This window comes from Eubalaena glacialis, chromosome 3 (assembly GCF_028564815.1).
Source record: "Eubalaena glacialis isolate mEubGla1 chromosome 3, mEubGla1.1.hap2.+ XY, whole genome shotgun sequence".
Taxonomy (NCBI): Eukaryota; Metazoa; Chordata; class Mammalia; order Artiodactyla; family Balaenidae; genus Eubalaena; species Eubalaena glacialis.
In genome coordinates, this window is record NC_083718.1 from 189,356,761 (window position 1) to 189,371,842 (window position 15,082).

The 15,082-nt window shown below is 37.3% G+C and overlaps 1 protein-coding gene across 8 annotated transcripts in view; it reads right to left on the reverse strand.

The window, feature by feature from the left end:
• Nucleotides 1–15,082, reverse strand: part of PER3 (period circadian regulator 3) — a 64,253-nt gene that overhangs the window by 26,144 nt on the left and 23,027 nt on the right. For 6 of the 8 annotated variants that reach the window (XM_061185034.1, XM_061185035.1, XM_061185036.1 and 3 more), the window contains 3 exons: nt 6,828–6,960; nt 6,146–6,270; nt 5,715–5,900 (listed from right to left, as the gene is read on the reverse strand). In XM_061185034.1, coding sequence (XP_061041017.1) covers nt 5,715–5,900; nt 6,146–6,270; nt 6,828–6,960 — 444 coding nt within the window. The remainder of the gene's footprint in view (nt 1–5,714; nt 5,901–6,145; nt 6,271–6,827; nt 6,961–15,082) is intronic. The other 2 variants (XM_061185039.1, XM_061185037.1) reach the window with 1 other exon arrangement.

Sequence of the window (15,082 nt, forward strand, 5' to 3'; positions counted from 1 at the left end):
GGATAAAGAAGTTGTGGTACATATATACAATGGAATATTACTCAGCCATAAAAAGGAACGAAATTGAGTCATTTGTTGAGACGTGGATGGATCTAGAGACTGTCATACAGAGTGAAGTAAGTCAGAAAGAGAAAAACAAATATCGTATATTAACGCATGTATGTGGAACCTAGAAAAATGGTACAGATGAGCTGGTTTGCAGGGCAGAAGTTGAGACACAGATGTAGAGAACAGACATACGGACACCAAGGGGGGAAAACTGCGGTGGGGTGGGGATGGTGGTGTGCTGAATTGGGCAATTGGGATTGACATGTATACACTGATGTGTATAAAATTGATGACTAATAAGAACCTGCAGTATAAAAAACAAACAAACAAAACAACTAATACTAAACTTTCAATGGGTTATTTGTATGGAAATATGTTAATATAAATGTTTCAGACATTACATGAAATTTCTAAAAATCTTATATGTTCTGGTATAATGTTATAAGTCATAATCCTAGTTATTACTTTAAAATGTATATCTCAGAAATAACTAATTTTCTTGTCAACTGCATTATTATGAACTTTCAGCAAATATTTAACCGTGGTCATTTTTAAGTCTTTTGTCATTTACAGACAGTTCTGGGTGTACTCTGATGCTTTTGCAAATATGTTCCTATAAAAGGGTTTCATCTTCAAGAAATTCATGGAAAAGACTCTGACAAGTACAGGTTTCTGGTAACTGACTGTACTGCTGAACTGAATGAATAAGCATTTTCAAAACTCTAATGAAAAACCGATGAACTCATAAAAGTGCTAACAAAAGATCAAGATGAAAAAAAAAATTAATTACATGGGACTGAGTGAACTGATGAGGATGAGTATAATTTTTGTGACTTTCTGTTTGAATTAAAAAAAAAAAATCCCACAAGGACTCAGAGGCAAAGAATATACAAATCAATTTTCACTGCAAAGTAAAGGAGCCGTTACAGTGGAGGATTACTGGACTGAATGTCAATATTATCACATAGTATGAGTGTGTTTCATGTTTGGTAATTGCAATCATTGTTGCTTTTGTTGTGGTCATCCATGTACAATGCTTGGTGTCAGTCTATTTATCTTTTGTAAAAATAAAATACAGTGTGTGTGTGGGAAAAAAAAAAAAACCGTATGGAGGTTCCTCAAAAAATTAAAACTAGAACTATCATATGAACCAGCAATTTCACTACTGGGTATTTATCTGAAGAAAACAAAAACACTAATTCAAAAAGATAAATGCACCTCCACGTTCACTGGAGCACTATTTACAACAGCCAACACATGGAAACAACCTAAATATCCACAATGGATGTACAGAGAAACTCTGGTCTACACACACACGCACACATACATACAGGAATATTATCCAGCTATAAAAAAGGATGCAATCTTGCCACTTAAACAACATGGATGGACCTTGATGGCATTATGCTAAGTAAAATAAGTCAGACAGCGAAAGACAAATACCATATGATCTCTCTTATATATGGAATCTAAAAATAAATTATTAAAAAAAGTCAAGCTCACAGATACAGAGAACAGATTGGTGGTTGCCAGAGGTGGGGGGTGGGTGAAATGGGTGAACTGGTTTTTTTTTCAGTTTAAATAAACTGAATGAAATAAAAATAAATTGTTACTTCATCATATTAACAAACTGAAAAAGAAACTAAAAAAGAAAAATCTTATGATCATCTCAACAGATGGAGAGATTTGACAAAATCCAACATCCATTTCTGATAAAAAAAATTCTGAGGATATTAGGAATAGAAGGGAACGTCCTCAATTTGATAAAGTACGTTTATGAAAAACCTAGGACTAACATAATTAATGTTTTTTCTCCAAGATCAGGAAAAACATAAGAATAGTTGCTCTTACAACTTTTATTCAATATTTATTAGAGGTTCTAGCCAGTTCAAGAAGGCAAAAAACAAAAAAAAAAAGATTAAAAAGAAGATTGGAAAAGAAGTAAAACTGACTTTCATAGACATGATCATACATGTAGAAAATCCTATGGAATTGACAAAAAGTTACTAGAACTAATAAGTGAGTTTAGCAAGCCTGTAGAATAAAAGATTAATATACAGAAATCAATTATATTTCTATATACTAGCAACAAATAATTGGAAACTGACATTAAAAATAATCCTATTTATAATATGAAATACTCAAGGTTAAAACTGATAAAAGATATGCAAGATCTGTACACTGAAAACTGTAAGATATTACTGTGAGCAATTTAAGAATACCTAAATAAATGAATAGATATACCAGGTTCATGGATTAGAGGACTCTATATTTCTGAGATATCAATTCTCCCCGAGTTGATATATAGATTCAATATATCAATTCAAATCCCTGCAGGGCTTTTTTTTTTAATTTTTAAAAAATTTATTTACTTAATTTATTTATTTTTGGCTGCATTGGGTCTTCGTTGCTGCGCGTGGGCTTTCTCTAGTTGCGGTGAGCGGAGGCTACTCTTTGTTTCGGTGTGCGGGCTTCTCATTGTTGTGGCTTCTCTTGTTGCAGAGCACAGACTCTAGGCACACAGGCTTCAGTAGCTGTGGCTCGTGGGCTCAGGAGTTGTGGTTTGTGGGCTCTAGAGCACAGGCTCAGTAGTTGTGGCGCCCGGGCTTAGCTGCTCCACAGCATGTGGGATCTTCCCGGACCAGGGATCGAACCCGTGTCCCCTGCATTGGCAGGTGGATTCTTAACCGCTGCACCACAAGCGAAGCCCCGCTGCAGGACTTTTTGAATTAGAATATTCAAAGCAATCTTGAAAATGAACAAAGTTGGAGGATTTACACTACCTGATTTCAAGACTTACTATAAAACTATAGGAATCAAAACTGTGTGGTACTGGCATAAAGGGTTTATCAATTTTTGTTCATCTTCAGAGAAGCAACTTTGAGCTTTAATTTTCTGTATTGTCTGTTTTTTATTTTGTTGATTTCTGCTTTTATCTCTATTACTTCCCTCCTTCTACCTGGGTTTATTTTGTTTTTGTTTTTGTTTTTGTTTGGCTAGCTTCTTAAAGTGGAACTTTAGATCCCTGATTTGAGACTTTTCTTCTCTAACATTAGCATTTCAAGTTATTAATCTCTTTATAAATATCTCATTTTTACTGATTTCTAATTGAATTAACTCTAGCCAAAGAGTGTAGTTTGTAAAACATCAATTATTTCAAATTTGAGACTTGTATTACATCCCAACCTATTTTATATCTCAGTGAACATATCATGTGCACTTGAAAAGAATACGTATAACGCAGTTATTTTGTGTTGTGTTCTCTAGATATCAATTAGGTCAAGTGGCTGACCACACTGTTCAGATCATCTATTTCGTTAAGATGTTTTATCATTTGCAGAAAAGGGGTGTTAAATTCTTCAACTATGATTATGGAAAGACTTTCTCTGACTCACACAATTTTTTTTTTTATAAATTTATTTATTTATTTTTGGTTGTGTTGGGTCCTCGTCTCTGTGCGAGGGCTTTCTCTAGTTGCGGCGAGCGGGGGCCACTCTTCATCGCGGTGCGCGGGCCTCTCACTATTGCGACCTCTCTTATTGCGGAGCACAGGCTCCAGACGCGCAGGCTCAGTAGTTGTGGCTCACAGGCCCAGTTGCTCCGTGGCATGTGGGATCCTCCCAGACCAGGGCTCGAACCCGTGTCCCCCGCATTGGCAGGCGGACTCTCAACCACTGCACCACCAGGGAAGCCCCTCACTCAATTTTTGCTTCATATCTTTAAAGGTCTGTTATGAGTGAAAACACTTCCATGTTTGTTATGTCTTCCCGATGAACTGGCTGCTTTGTCACAATGAAATGTCTCTGGTGAGACTCCCTCTTGAAGTCTATTATTAATACAGGCACTTAGCCTTTTTATGTGTGTTGTTTGGATTGTGCATCTTCCCCATCCAATTGTTCTCAACCCATTTGTGAATTTATATTTAAATTGTACTCTGCAGACAGCACATAGTTGGGTCTTGATTTATTTTTATCTGTTCTGACAATTTTTGCCATTTTATGTAATTATAGACTTAGTTGGATTTAGAGCTATTATTTTATTGGTTTGATAGGTTCCCTGGTTTTATTGTTGTTGTTGTTGCCCTAATCGTCCTTTCCTGTCCTTCTTTTGGATTATTTGTTTTTAAAATTACATTTTAGTTTATCTCTTGGCTTTTTAGCTAATTTTTATATCTCATACTCCATCAACCCTGCTATAGATTTAAAAATATGTGTAATGGCAATGGTTTCTGGAGACTAATTGTCAGTGTTTGATTCTCTACTCTGCCACTCGTTTGCTGTGTGACTTTGGGCAAGTTGTTACTTAACCTGTTCGTGCCTTAATTGTTCCATATATAAAACAGAAGTAATAACTTGCAGAGAATTGCATTTGGGGTCATGGTCCTCAGACCCAACTCATTATTAGCATAAGGTATAAACTCCAGGAGTACGGGCTTTCCAGAAAGCAAAAGACAGATGCAGTTCAAGAACACCTGGGCTCTGATTCTGCTTTCTCTCCTTAGAATAAAGATGAGCACCTGTAGATGCTGAGACTGGTTTAAGGTCAGGAGAAATGATTATCAGTAAATATCCCTTATTCTTTAAATGAAAGCATGTAGATCGTAGTATAGATTCTTTCAAAACAGTAATATGAAACGAGAGTATACAAAGTATAGTGGCACAGTCAAAAAAAGAGCTTTCCATGCTGGGTGAGGCCCTACCCTGCATGGACTGTGTCACTGACAGCTACACGCCCGCACAGGAGTCCAAAGTATGTAAGAGCAGGTGCACTAAAAGCACGCATCTGCTCCTCTCCTGAGGGACCAGCTCAACTCCAAAAAACTCTACCTGTGGCTAATTAGAAATAACAGAATAAGATATACAGAAATCATCTAATAGTATAATATAATATCAATAATATAATAAAAAAAAAAACAGAAATAACCTAATCTCACAACAGCTGTCCATCTGGCCTTTTCCCACCAATCCACAAGCCACCTAGTAACATAACGTTCTCCACCTCAAAGGGTGGCTGTGAGGATTAAATGAATTAATTTATATGGAGAACTAGGGGCAGGGAATGGTACACAGTCACAGCTCAGCATATGGTAACTTATATACCACTGAAGACCAGCAAAGGTGTTAGACATAATCCGAAAACCCGATTGAACACATTTGTCACCATTTCCTCATCCACCAAATCCTTATGAAAAATGCAAAAGTGAAAAAGGATAGGAGACAGTAAAAAGGAATCAGAATAGTTCACCAAATCATTATGTTAAAGGAAGAGCATTTCAAACATACTGTCCTCATTGTTACCAGACAAAATTTGAATGTATATATGACCCATCTAGTCACAACTACAGTCCAAGTTTGAATCGGACACTTTCTTTCAAGGTCAGCAACAAAGTGACCCAAGGCAGTCCCATCAATAATTGAGGGCTTATTATTATGTATCAGGTACTATTCTAGGTGCCTTACGTGTGTCAAGAGTTGATTGGCAAAGGACATAACTAACTTATAATTTATTTATAATTTATAATTATAAATTATAATTTATAATTAGATGTAAAGTCCTGCCATTTATAATTTAGATGTCATTGCTAAGTAAATGGCATTAATGACTTGTTTTCTCACGACGGTGTATTTAACATTGAGTGTATTTTAAAATAGAAGGTCCCGTGGTACCTGACTCCGGTGGTGGCATGTGAACAACGGTGCTGCTGTAGCTGCACTGCCTCACGTCCAGGCTCAGAGCCGCCTCGGTCAGTGTCCGTGGAGCTCCTCCTTCAGCATCTGTGGACCGTCCATTAGCTGGCATTTCTGCTGTAGGTACAGCTGGGATCTGAGAAACAGCTGGTGATGTAAGAGCAACTGACAGTGAAAAGAAAAATTCCCAACAGGAAATTCATTATTAAAGACCCAAACAGTTTACACACACTTATAACTGACAAGTTAAAACCTACTGGCCATAAAGAGGCAATGTGGATTCTTTGTGATTACACAAAGGATTCTTTGTGATTACAATGAAATAATTAAAGTCAAAAGATTAGAGAAAACAGACAGGGGTGGCTTTGTAATAACTCTCTTGACCTAACTATGAAAGGCATTCCTGTCACCTTGCAGTGCTTGGACATCATCTGCTCTGTGGCTTTGTCCGTCTTCTTCCGAGGATGAGGAAGTCGTATTTGTACAGGAGATACACTTTCTCTTCAAAGCTGGAATGTTGTAGCTCTTCAGGTACCTGAAACAAGGTAATTCGGTTGCGTATTCCTACCTGCCCCCAACTTTGCCATCTTCCACCTTTCTGCTTTTCTCACGCCACCTCTGTTCGGGGTATTTCACATTCTCTTTTTTTTTTTTTGCCCGCGCTGCGTGCCATGTGGGATCTTACTTTCCTGAACAGGGATCAAACCCTGTGCCCCTGCAGTGGGAGTGCAGAGTCTTAACCACTGGACCACCAGGGAAGTCCCTCACTTTCTTCCTGGGTGAAGGCTTCCCTGACCATCCTGGTCTGCATCACAGGGTTGTTACATTTCTCTGACTGTGGTCTTGAACTGATCGTCAAATCTTAATTTTTATGAGCGTAGGTCTTGTCTTCTCAACTATATTCAAAGAAGGGATGCATCTTCTAATTTTCTGCATCCCCCAAAATGTTCAATTTATTGAGTTGTAAGTAGTAGATATCCACTGATTTATAGTGAAAAATAAACAGCTGTTAAAAAAATGATATAAAGGCCCCATAGTGACAACAAATGCTTCTGGAAAAACTAATATGTTATCAAAACTTGTGTCTCATACCTGATAACGCTATCAATACAGTTTATTTGCTGATAGGATGGGCTATGCTGATCCTTTCTCAAATCCTCACAAGACTTGGTGTACATGCTATTATTTTTTAATGTCTGGAAGGAAGAAAAGGCCTTTTGCTCATCTGAAAGAGAATGAAAGGATGCACAATTAAAAATATCACATGCTTGAGAATATGTACTTACTCAGCAAAATTAAATAGTACTTTGGGATACACATGATACTTTAGGACATATACAGTCAATATTATGTAGTTATTAAAAATGAGCTCAGATCTAAATGCACTGATATAGAAAGATATCACCTAGAACAATTACATGAATAATTTCATATGTATCTTTCAAAAAAAGGAGTAAAACAACTGTTTCAGGCAAAGATTACCAAGGAATAAAACCAAAGGTGAAAGGTCCCCTTCACAATGTTACTACCTGTACAACTGATGGATCTTGGCATCACTAAGGGGGATGACAGACACAGTGCATTGCTTATGTGTTGCAACGGAGAGTACACAGCACTGCCCGTGTTGAACTGGTGTCCAACAGAACGTTCTACAATGACAGAATTGTCCTTTACCTGTGCTGTCCAACCTGGTAGCCACTAACACCAGACCCAGCGACTAGCATTTGAAATGTGGCTACAGCAACTGAGGAACTAAATTTCACATTTTATTTATTTGTAATTCATTTGAATTTAAATTGCAAAATGTGGTTAGTGGCTACCATATCGGATAGCAGAGGTTTAGAGAGAGGAAAAAAGACCTCAGGCTGGAGCACTGAAGAACTTGAACTTTCAGTAGAGAATAAGCCAGTAAAGGAGACTTATCCAGGAAGAGACAGATCCTGCAAGGTCTGGTGTCATGGAAACCAAGAGGGGAAACTATTTCAAGGAAGAAGAGTAAAGAATTATGCAAATGCTGTTGAGAGACTGAGAAATATTAGCTACTGTTGATACTATTCATAAAGGTTAGTTTAGCTGCTTGGAAGAGGCTTCTCTATTCTCAGAGGGAATTATGGAAAAATGCTTCACTTTCACTCATTAATTTTACTTTTAATTTTTTAATAATTTTCAACTTGAAGGGTTCAAAGGGTTACAAAAATGGTAGAGAGTTCCCGTATACCATTCACCCAGCTTCCACGAATGTCACACCTCACATAACCACAGGAAGATGAATGACACTAGGAAATTAACAGGGGCATACTGAGCTACCGTCCATTTGGGTTTCACCTGTTTTCCCACTAAGTGTCACTTTTCTGGTCCAGAAGCCCAACCAGGATGTCACAAGTGAATTTAGTTGTCAAATGCCTCCTTAGTCTTTCCTTGCCTTTCATGATCCTGACACTTTTGAAGAGTATGGGACAGGAATTTTTTAGAAATGCCCCGCCATTTGCGTGTCTCTGGTGTTTTCTTATGATTAGGTTGAGGTCATGCATCTTGGGGAAAACTGCCACAGAAGTGCAGTGCGTGATGGTGATATGTTTTACTATTGACACGTTAACCTTGATCATTGGTTAAGGTGATGCCTGTCAGGTTTCTCTTATGTAAAGTTACTATTTTACAACGTAATAAAAGATGTAAGCAATAAATGTTCTGGAGGAATACTTTGAAGCCATGCAAATATCCTGTTTCTCTTATACTTTCACCTATTGTTTGCACAACACTGTGAATATACTTAATGCCACCAAACTGTACATTTAAAAATAGTAAATTATATACCTAAAACCACAATTTTAAAAAACCTTTCATCTAATTTTAGCACTCACTGGAGGATATGCCCTGCAACAGTTACTACTGTGGAATTCTTTCTTTATTCTCTAAGTCTTATTGAAATATGATTGACATACAGTAGTAAGTTTAAGGCGTACAGCAAAATGACTACTGTGGCATTCTAATAGCCATTTCCTATTTTTTTAAACTCCTTCTACATTTATTAATCAAGCTTTTTCTATTAGGAAGCGTTTCCCTTCTCCCCTTTCCCTTTTTATTCATCCAATCATTTATCAGCAGGGACTCCTGTATACTCATTTGCTGTGTTATAATCCAATACTATTATTATTTATTTTGTTGCTCAAATTGTTCCAGTTTTGGTCATTAGGTGCTCTTTCAAGTTGTCTCCTGTGTCCCTCAGACAGGCCATTTTCTCCCTTTTTTCTTGAGCACTCCCTTACTTCTCTGGTTTCTTTTAAGCGAAAAACACATAGGAACCAAGACCTGGGTGCTGGGTGTGCTCATTGCTAAATGTGTCCCTCCTTGCAGGTCCCCTCAATGGACAAAACAAATATATATGTGTATGTACATCAACCCTTGCCTGTCCATCCGTCCATCCATCCATTAAACAAAAAGGCGTGAGTTCATGCTGACGCCTTTAACTCCAATCCGGCACCAGAGTTCACGCTAGCATTCCCTCTGCACATTTGCCACGTCCCTCTCCAGTGGCGAGGAATCTCACTATCTGCAATGTGTTTGCCTACTTGCTCTATTCTACTCTGCATGTAGAGTAGCTTCAGAATTGCTAGCCTGCACTACGGTGAGGAATCAGTTTCCTGAATACTGTGTTTGTGTACATGTATGTTTTGGATTTAGTGCTGGGGTGTCCAGTGAAGACACCGATTTCCAAAGCTACTCAGCAACTTTCTTCCCCACCTCCTTCAGGATGTTTATGCCATTAGTGTGTAGCTTGGTTAGGGTCACTTGTCACAGCCTATACCTCATCTTGGGTTCCCTCTACATTCTGGGGTGGGGGGAGGTACGACAGACCTGTGAGTTTTAACAAATGCACAGCCAGTTGTGATTCCACCACCAGCGTAACAAAGAGAACATTTCTCTCACTCAAGCATTTCCCTCCAGCTGCCTCTTTGCAGTCAACACATCCCGCAACCTTAGCAAATACTGATCTGCTTTCCGGACCTCGTGTATTCCAGAAGTAATGCCTTCCCAGAACAGAACGACACAACATGCAACCTTTTAGCTCTGGCTTCTTTAACTTAGCAAAACGCATTTAAGATCCATCTGCATTGCTGCATGAATCAAGTTCATTTTTCTTTACTGCTGAGCAGCATTCCATTGGGTGGATGTATCACAGTTTATCTACTCACCTGCTGAATGACATGGAAGTTGCTTCCAATTTTTGGTGAGTGTGAATAAAGTGTAATAAACATTTTCAGACAGGATTTTGTGTGAACTTGAGTCTTTATTTCACTTGGGTAAATAACTAAGAAAGAAATTGCTGAGTAATATGGTAAGCTTATAAGATTATAGTTAACTTTATAATAAATTGCTGCATTTTCCAAAGTGGCTGCACAATTTTACATTACCCTCAGCAACGTGTGAGAGCTCCGGTTACTCTGCATTCTTGCCAGAACTTAGTACTGTCAGTTTTCGTTCTTTTAATTTTAGCCATTTTAACGGGTGTCTGATGTGTTTTTAACTTCCTAATGACCAATGAGATTGAGTGTTGTTTCATATGCTATTTGCCATCTATACATCTTCACTGGAAAAGTGTTTAGATCTCTTGACCATTTTAAAATTGGGATGTTTAACTTCTTATTGTTAAATTTTGAGAGTTCTTTATGTATTCTGGATACAACTCTTTATATATAATTTGCAAATATTTTATCTTTTCATTGTCTTACCAATGTCTTAAAAACGTCTTTCAAAGAAACAGTTTTAATTTCAATAAAGTCTAATTTATCAATTTCTTTCTTTTATGGATCATGCTTTTGATGTCATATCTAAAACCTCTTTCCAAACCCAAGACTACAAAGATTTTCTCCTATGTTTTCTTCTAGAAATTTATATTTTAAAAATTGAAGTATAATTGACAGGCAACATTCTATCAGCCTCAAGTGTACAATATAATGCGCCAACACTTGTATACACTGCAAAATGATCACAATAATCTAGCTACCATCTGTCACCATATAAAGTTATAGAATTTTTTTCTTGTGATAAGAGCAACTTTCAAATCTGCAGTACAATATCACTGACTATAGTCACCAAGCTGCACGTGACATCCCTATGATTTATTTGTTTTATAGATGGCAATTTGTACCTCCTGATCCCCTTCACCCATTTTGCCCACCTCCCAACCCCCTTCCCCTCTGGCAACCACCGATTTATTCTCTGTATCTATGAGGTTTGGTTTGTATTTTTAGATTCCACATACAAGTGAAATCATATGCTATTTGTCCTTCTCTTATTTCATGTAGCATAATACTCCTGAGGTCCATCCATGTCGTCACAAGGAAGATGTCATCTTTTTTTGTAGCCAAATAGTATTCCATTCTCTCTCTATATCAGTTTCTTTATCCAATCATCCACGGATGCACACTTAGGTTGTTCCCATATCTTGGTTATTGTAAATAATTCTGCAGTGAACATAGCGGCGCATATATCTTTCCAAATTAGTGTTTTCGTTTTCTTCAGATAAATACTCATAAATGGGACTGCTGGATCATATGGTAGTTCTATTTTTAATTTTTTGAGGAAGCTCCATACTTTTTTCTATAGAGGCTGCACCAATTTACATTCCCACCAACAGTGTAAACGGGTTCCCTTTCCTCCTCGTCCTCACCAACACTTGCTATTGTCCTTTTGACGACGGCCATTCTGACAGGTGTGAGGTGATATCTCATCGTGGTTTTGATTTGCTGCAGTCCCCGACTATCACTGTGGATTTGTTTATTTCTCCTTGAAGTTTTTATCAGTTTTTGCTTCATGTATTTTGAAGCTCTGATGTTAGGTGCATAAACAGTTAGGATTGTTTTATATTCTCAGAGAATCAACCCCTTTGTCTTTATGCAATATCTCTCTGAAGCCCTTGTTCTAAAGTCTACTGTGTCTGACCTTAATATAGCTTTCCAGTTTTCTTTTGATTCCTGTTAGCATGGTATATCCTTTCTAACCTTTTACTTTTAACCTACATTTTTAATTTTCAAAATGGGTTTTTGTAGATAATAGGTAGCTGCATCTTGTTTTTTCATCCAATTTCACAATTTCCAAGTCTTTTCACTGGTATACTGAGTTAATTCACATTTAATGTGATTGATGTAGCTGGATTAAAATGTACCTCTTGCTAGCTGTTTTCCATTTGTTCCATCTGGGTTTTTTGTTTCTTTTTTCCTCCTTTTCTGCCTCATTTTGGGTTAAGTGTTTTAAATTACATTTTAACACCTCTACTGACATTATTTATACTTCTTTAAAAACTTTTACTAATAATTGTCCTAAAGTTTACAATATACATCTTTAAGGACTCAGTTTCTATCTCCAAATAGTATACTCCAAATACTATAATGTGGAAAGAATTTACACAGTATATTCCTAATACCTCACTCCCATCCTCTGCAGTATTTTTACATATGTTATACATGCAGAATACTATCGTTGCTTTAGTTAGTTATGTTTTACAGTATTAAAAATAAGTAAAAAATAATATTTATTTTATCTTCATTTATTCCACTTCCAGTGCTCTTTATTTCTTTGTGTAGATGCAAGTGTTATGTCTGGCATCATGTTCCTTCTACCTTTACAAATTCCTTTAGGATTCTCACAGAAGAGATCTGCTGGCAATACACTCCCATAGTTTTTGTTTGAGAAAAATCTTTGTATCTCCTTCATTTCTGAAAGATACTTCCCACTGCGTGTACCATTCTGCGTTGACGGTTTCTTTCCTTTGAAGATGTTACTCTATTGTGTTCTAACGTTCACAGTCTCTGAAGAAATGTCTCCTGTAATTCTTATTCTTATCTTTGTTTTTCTGTAATCTATCATTTTCCTCTGGTTGCCTTCAAGATATTCTCTTTGGTTTTATTTTAGTTTGAATATGATATGCCCAAGTGTGTGGTGTTTTAATTTTTTGATTTTTTTTTCTTTTTCTTTTCTTTTTTTTTTTTGTATTTACGCTACTTGATGTTCTTTGAATTTGGAAAATCAGCCATTATTTCAAGTATTTTTCCCGGGATTCCAATTACTCATATGTTAGATCATTTAATCTTGTCCCCAAATTCTTAAAAGGCTCTATCTTGTATGTTCCTTTCTCTTTGTGTTTCAGCTGTGTAATTTCTATTTATGTATCTTCAAGTTTACTGATTCTTTTCTTGGTTGAGTGCCTACCAAAGGCATATGTTCATCTCCAGCATTTCTAACATTTCCATCTGATCCTTTCTTTCATGTTCCATCTCGATGCTGTGATTACTTCGGCGGTTTTTGCATGTTACCTACTTTGTCCGTTAGAGCCTTTAATGTATTTATTATTCAGAGTTATTTCCAACATCTGTGTCCTACCTGACTCTTGTTCTTGTTCCGAGGACCGCTTTGTCTCTTAGGAGGTTTTTTCCTTGCTTTTCATATGCTTCATAATTTGCTGAAAACTGAACATGTGTAAGACAGTAGGGACTGGGCATGCCTTTCCTTCCACTAGGTCTGTGTTCCGGTTAATCTAATTAAGCTTTAGGCCAGGTCTGAGGTTTGTTGTTGCTATGGTTTCACTCAGTGTATGACAGCTTTCAGATCCCTCTAGTGACACTCTGCGCTTCAGGTGGCGGCTGGTTTCCTGAGAGCTCTTTTCTCCAACATCTGCTCCACTTCCAGGCTTTGGTCTTCCCTGCACTGTGCCTCAGAGAAGGTCTGTCTCTTGTAGGTGACTTGAATCAGTCAGTCACAGGATCCAGCACTTACCTCACTTCTCCTTGCAAGTATGTGCCTCTCCTCAGATTTCAGGCCTGCTGGCTGCCCTGTAACCTCAGCACTCTGACGGGTTCAAGAAAGAACACGAACTTGCTGTCCGTCTGGCTTTCTTCCTCATAAGTTTGGGATGATGCTCTTTCCAGCTCTCCCTGAGCAGAAACCAAACCACTCTCACTCTGAGTTAGCTCAGTGTATGAATCATCTTCTTTCACTTGGGCTTTGCATCACCCTCGCAGTAGAATGTTCAATTTTCCCTAATTTCCCCAATTACTTCTCTGGCAGCTGGCATCGGTCTGTATAGCTGAGGAAGGGACTTTACATCTCTTTGTTGTTCCTTGCCTTTCCATAATAAGTTTAAAAGTTTCCCTTCTTATTCTATTCTAAAGCATAACCTGCCTTTATAAGAAAGGTAAACATACATACTTAAAACCTTATGTTCTTGTGTGCTCCAGCACCCTGTATATAATAAAATATATATACAATGACCATTTAGTATTTTCCTTTTCATTGGTGTATACCTCTACTCAATTTCTAATATTTAAATTACAACGTTTTCTATCTTTAAGTCACCTTCTTGTTTCTCTTCAGTAAAGAGTAATGAAGATTTTTTTACTCGCTCTTTAAACTTGTAGGTCTTAAACTGTTAATAAAAACAAGACGCCCAAATAACATTAGTTCTCCAAAGTTATTCCAAATGGCATAACTTCCGCCCAAAGTCGCATCCTATGTGTATTAGTCAAATATAGCACATAGCTAAGTAGTAAGAAAAGTTCAGTTTCTAAAATAGCAGCCTAAGTACACAGAGTTAGGTATAGCTTAAATTTTATAAAATGTTGAATGATTGAATATGGATGATGCTTAAATATATAGCCTTCAAAACAACAGTACTGATGGTATTACTAGACCAATGCAATGATAGGTGATAAGAAATGAAATAAAGCAGGAGGTTAGAAAAGATTTCTACCCTGAGAAGAAATTCCAGAGGTCAGGATGTAAGACTGTGGCACTAACACGAGGTCGTAGGCCAAGGCAGCAGCAGGTAGCACTGACTGGATCAGACAATGAAGAAAACATCTAGAAATTTTAGATTAAAATCTCCTCAAAGAATTTTCTCGGGCAGGATATGGAATAGTGATACACAACAAGAAAGATATTTAAGATAAATTCTTTTGTGGGGGAGATCTGATGGTTTCATGGGACCAAAAAAGGTTGTCATTTCTACCTTGTGCCCTTACGTCTACAGCAAAAGAAACAAACAGAACTTGAAACCTCCTGCCAAGATGAATAAAAACCCCAAAAAACTAAAGGACAGGACTTGCTGTATCTGGAGGGTGTCCTACGGGCTCCCAGTGATATCACCTGTAGGAGCAGCAGTTTGATATTTTTCTTGTGGCACTCATATCAAGTCCTGAAAAGTACAGCTACTATTATTATTATTGACTTTAGAGAAGAAATTTCACCCTGCTGTGTAGAACACCCACATTTGACAGTGGTAGAGACCGTCAACGACATTTAGGTGGTCAAAATCTATAACGACTTCCCAAATTATATTGATATTAACATTC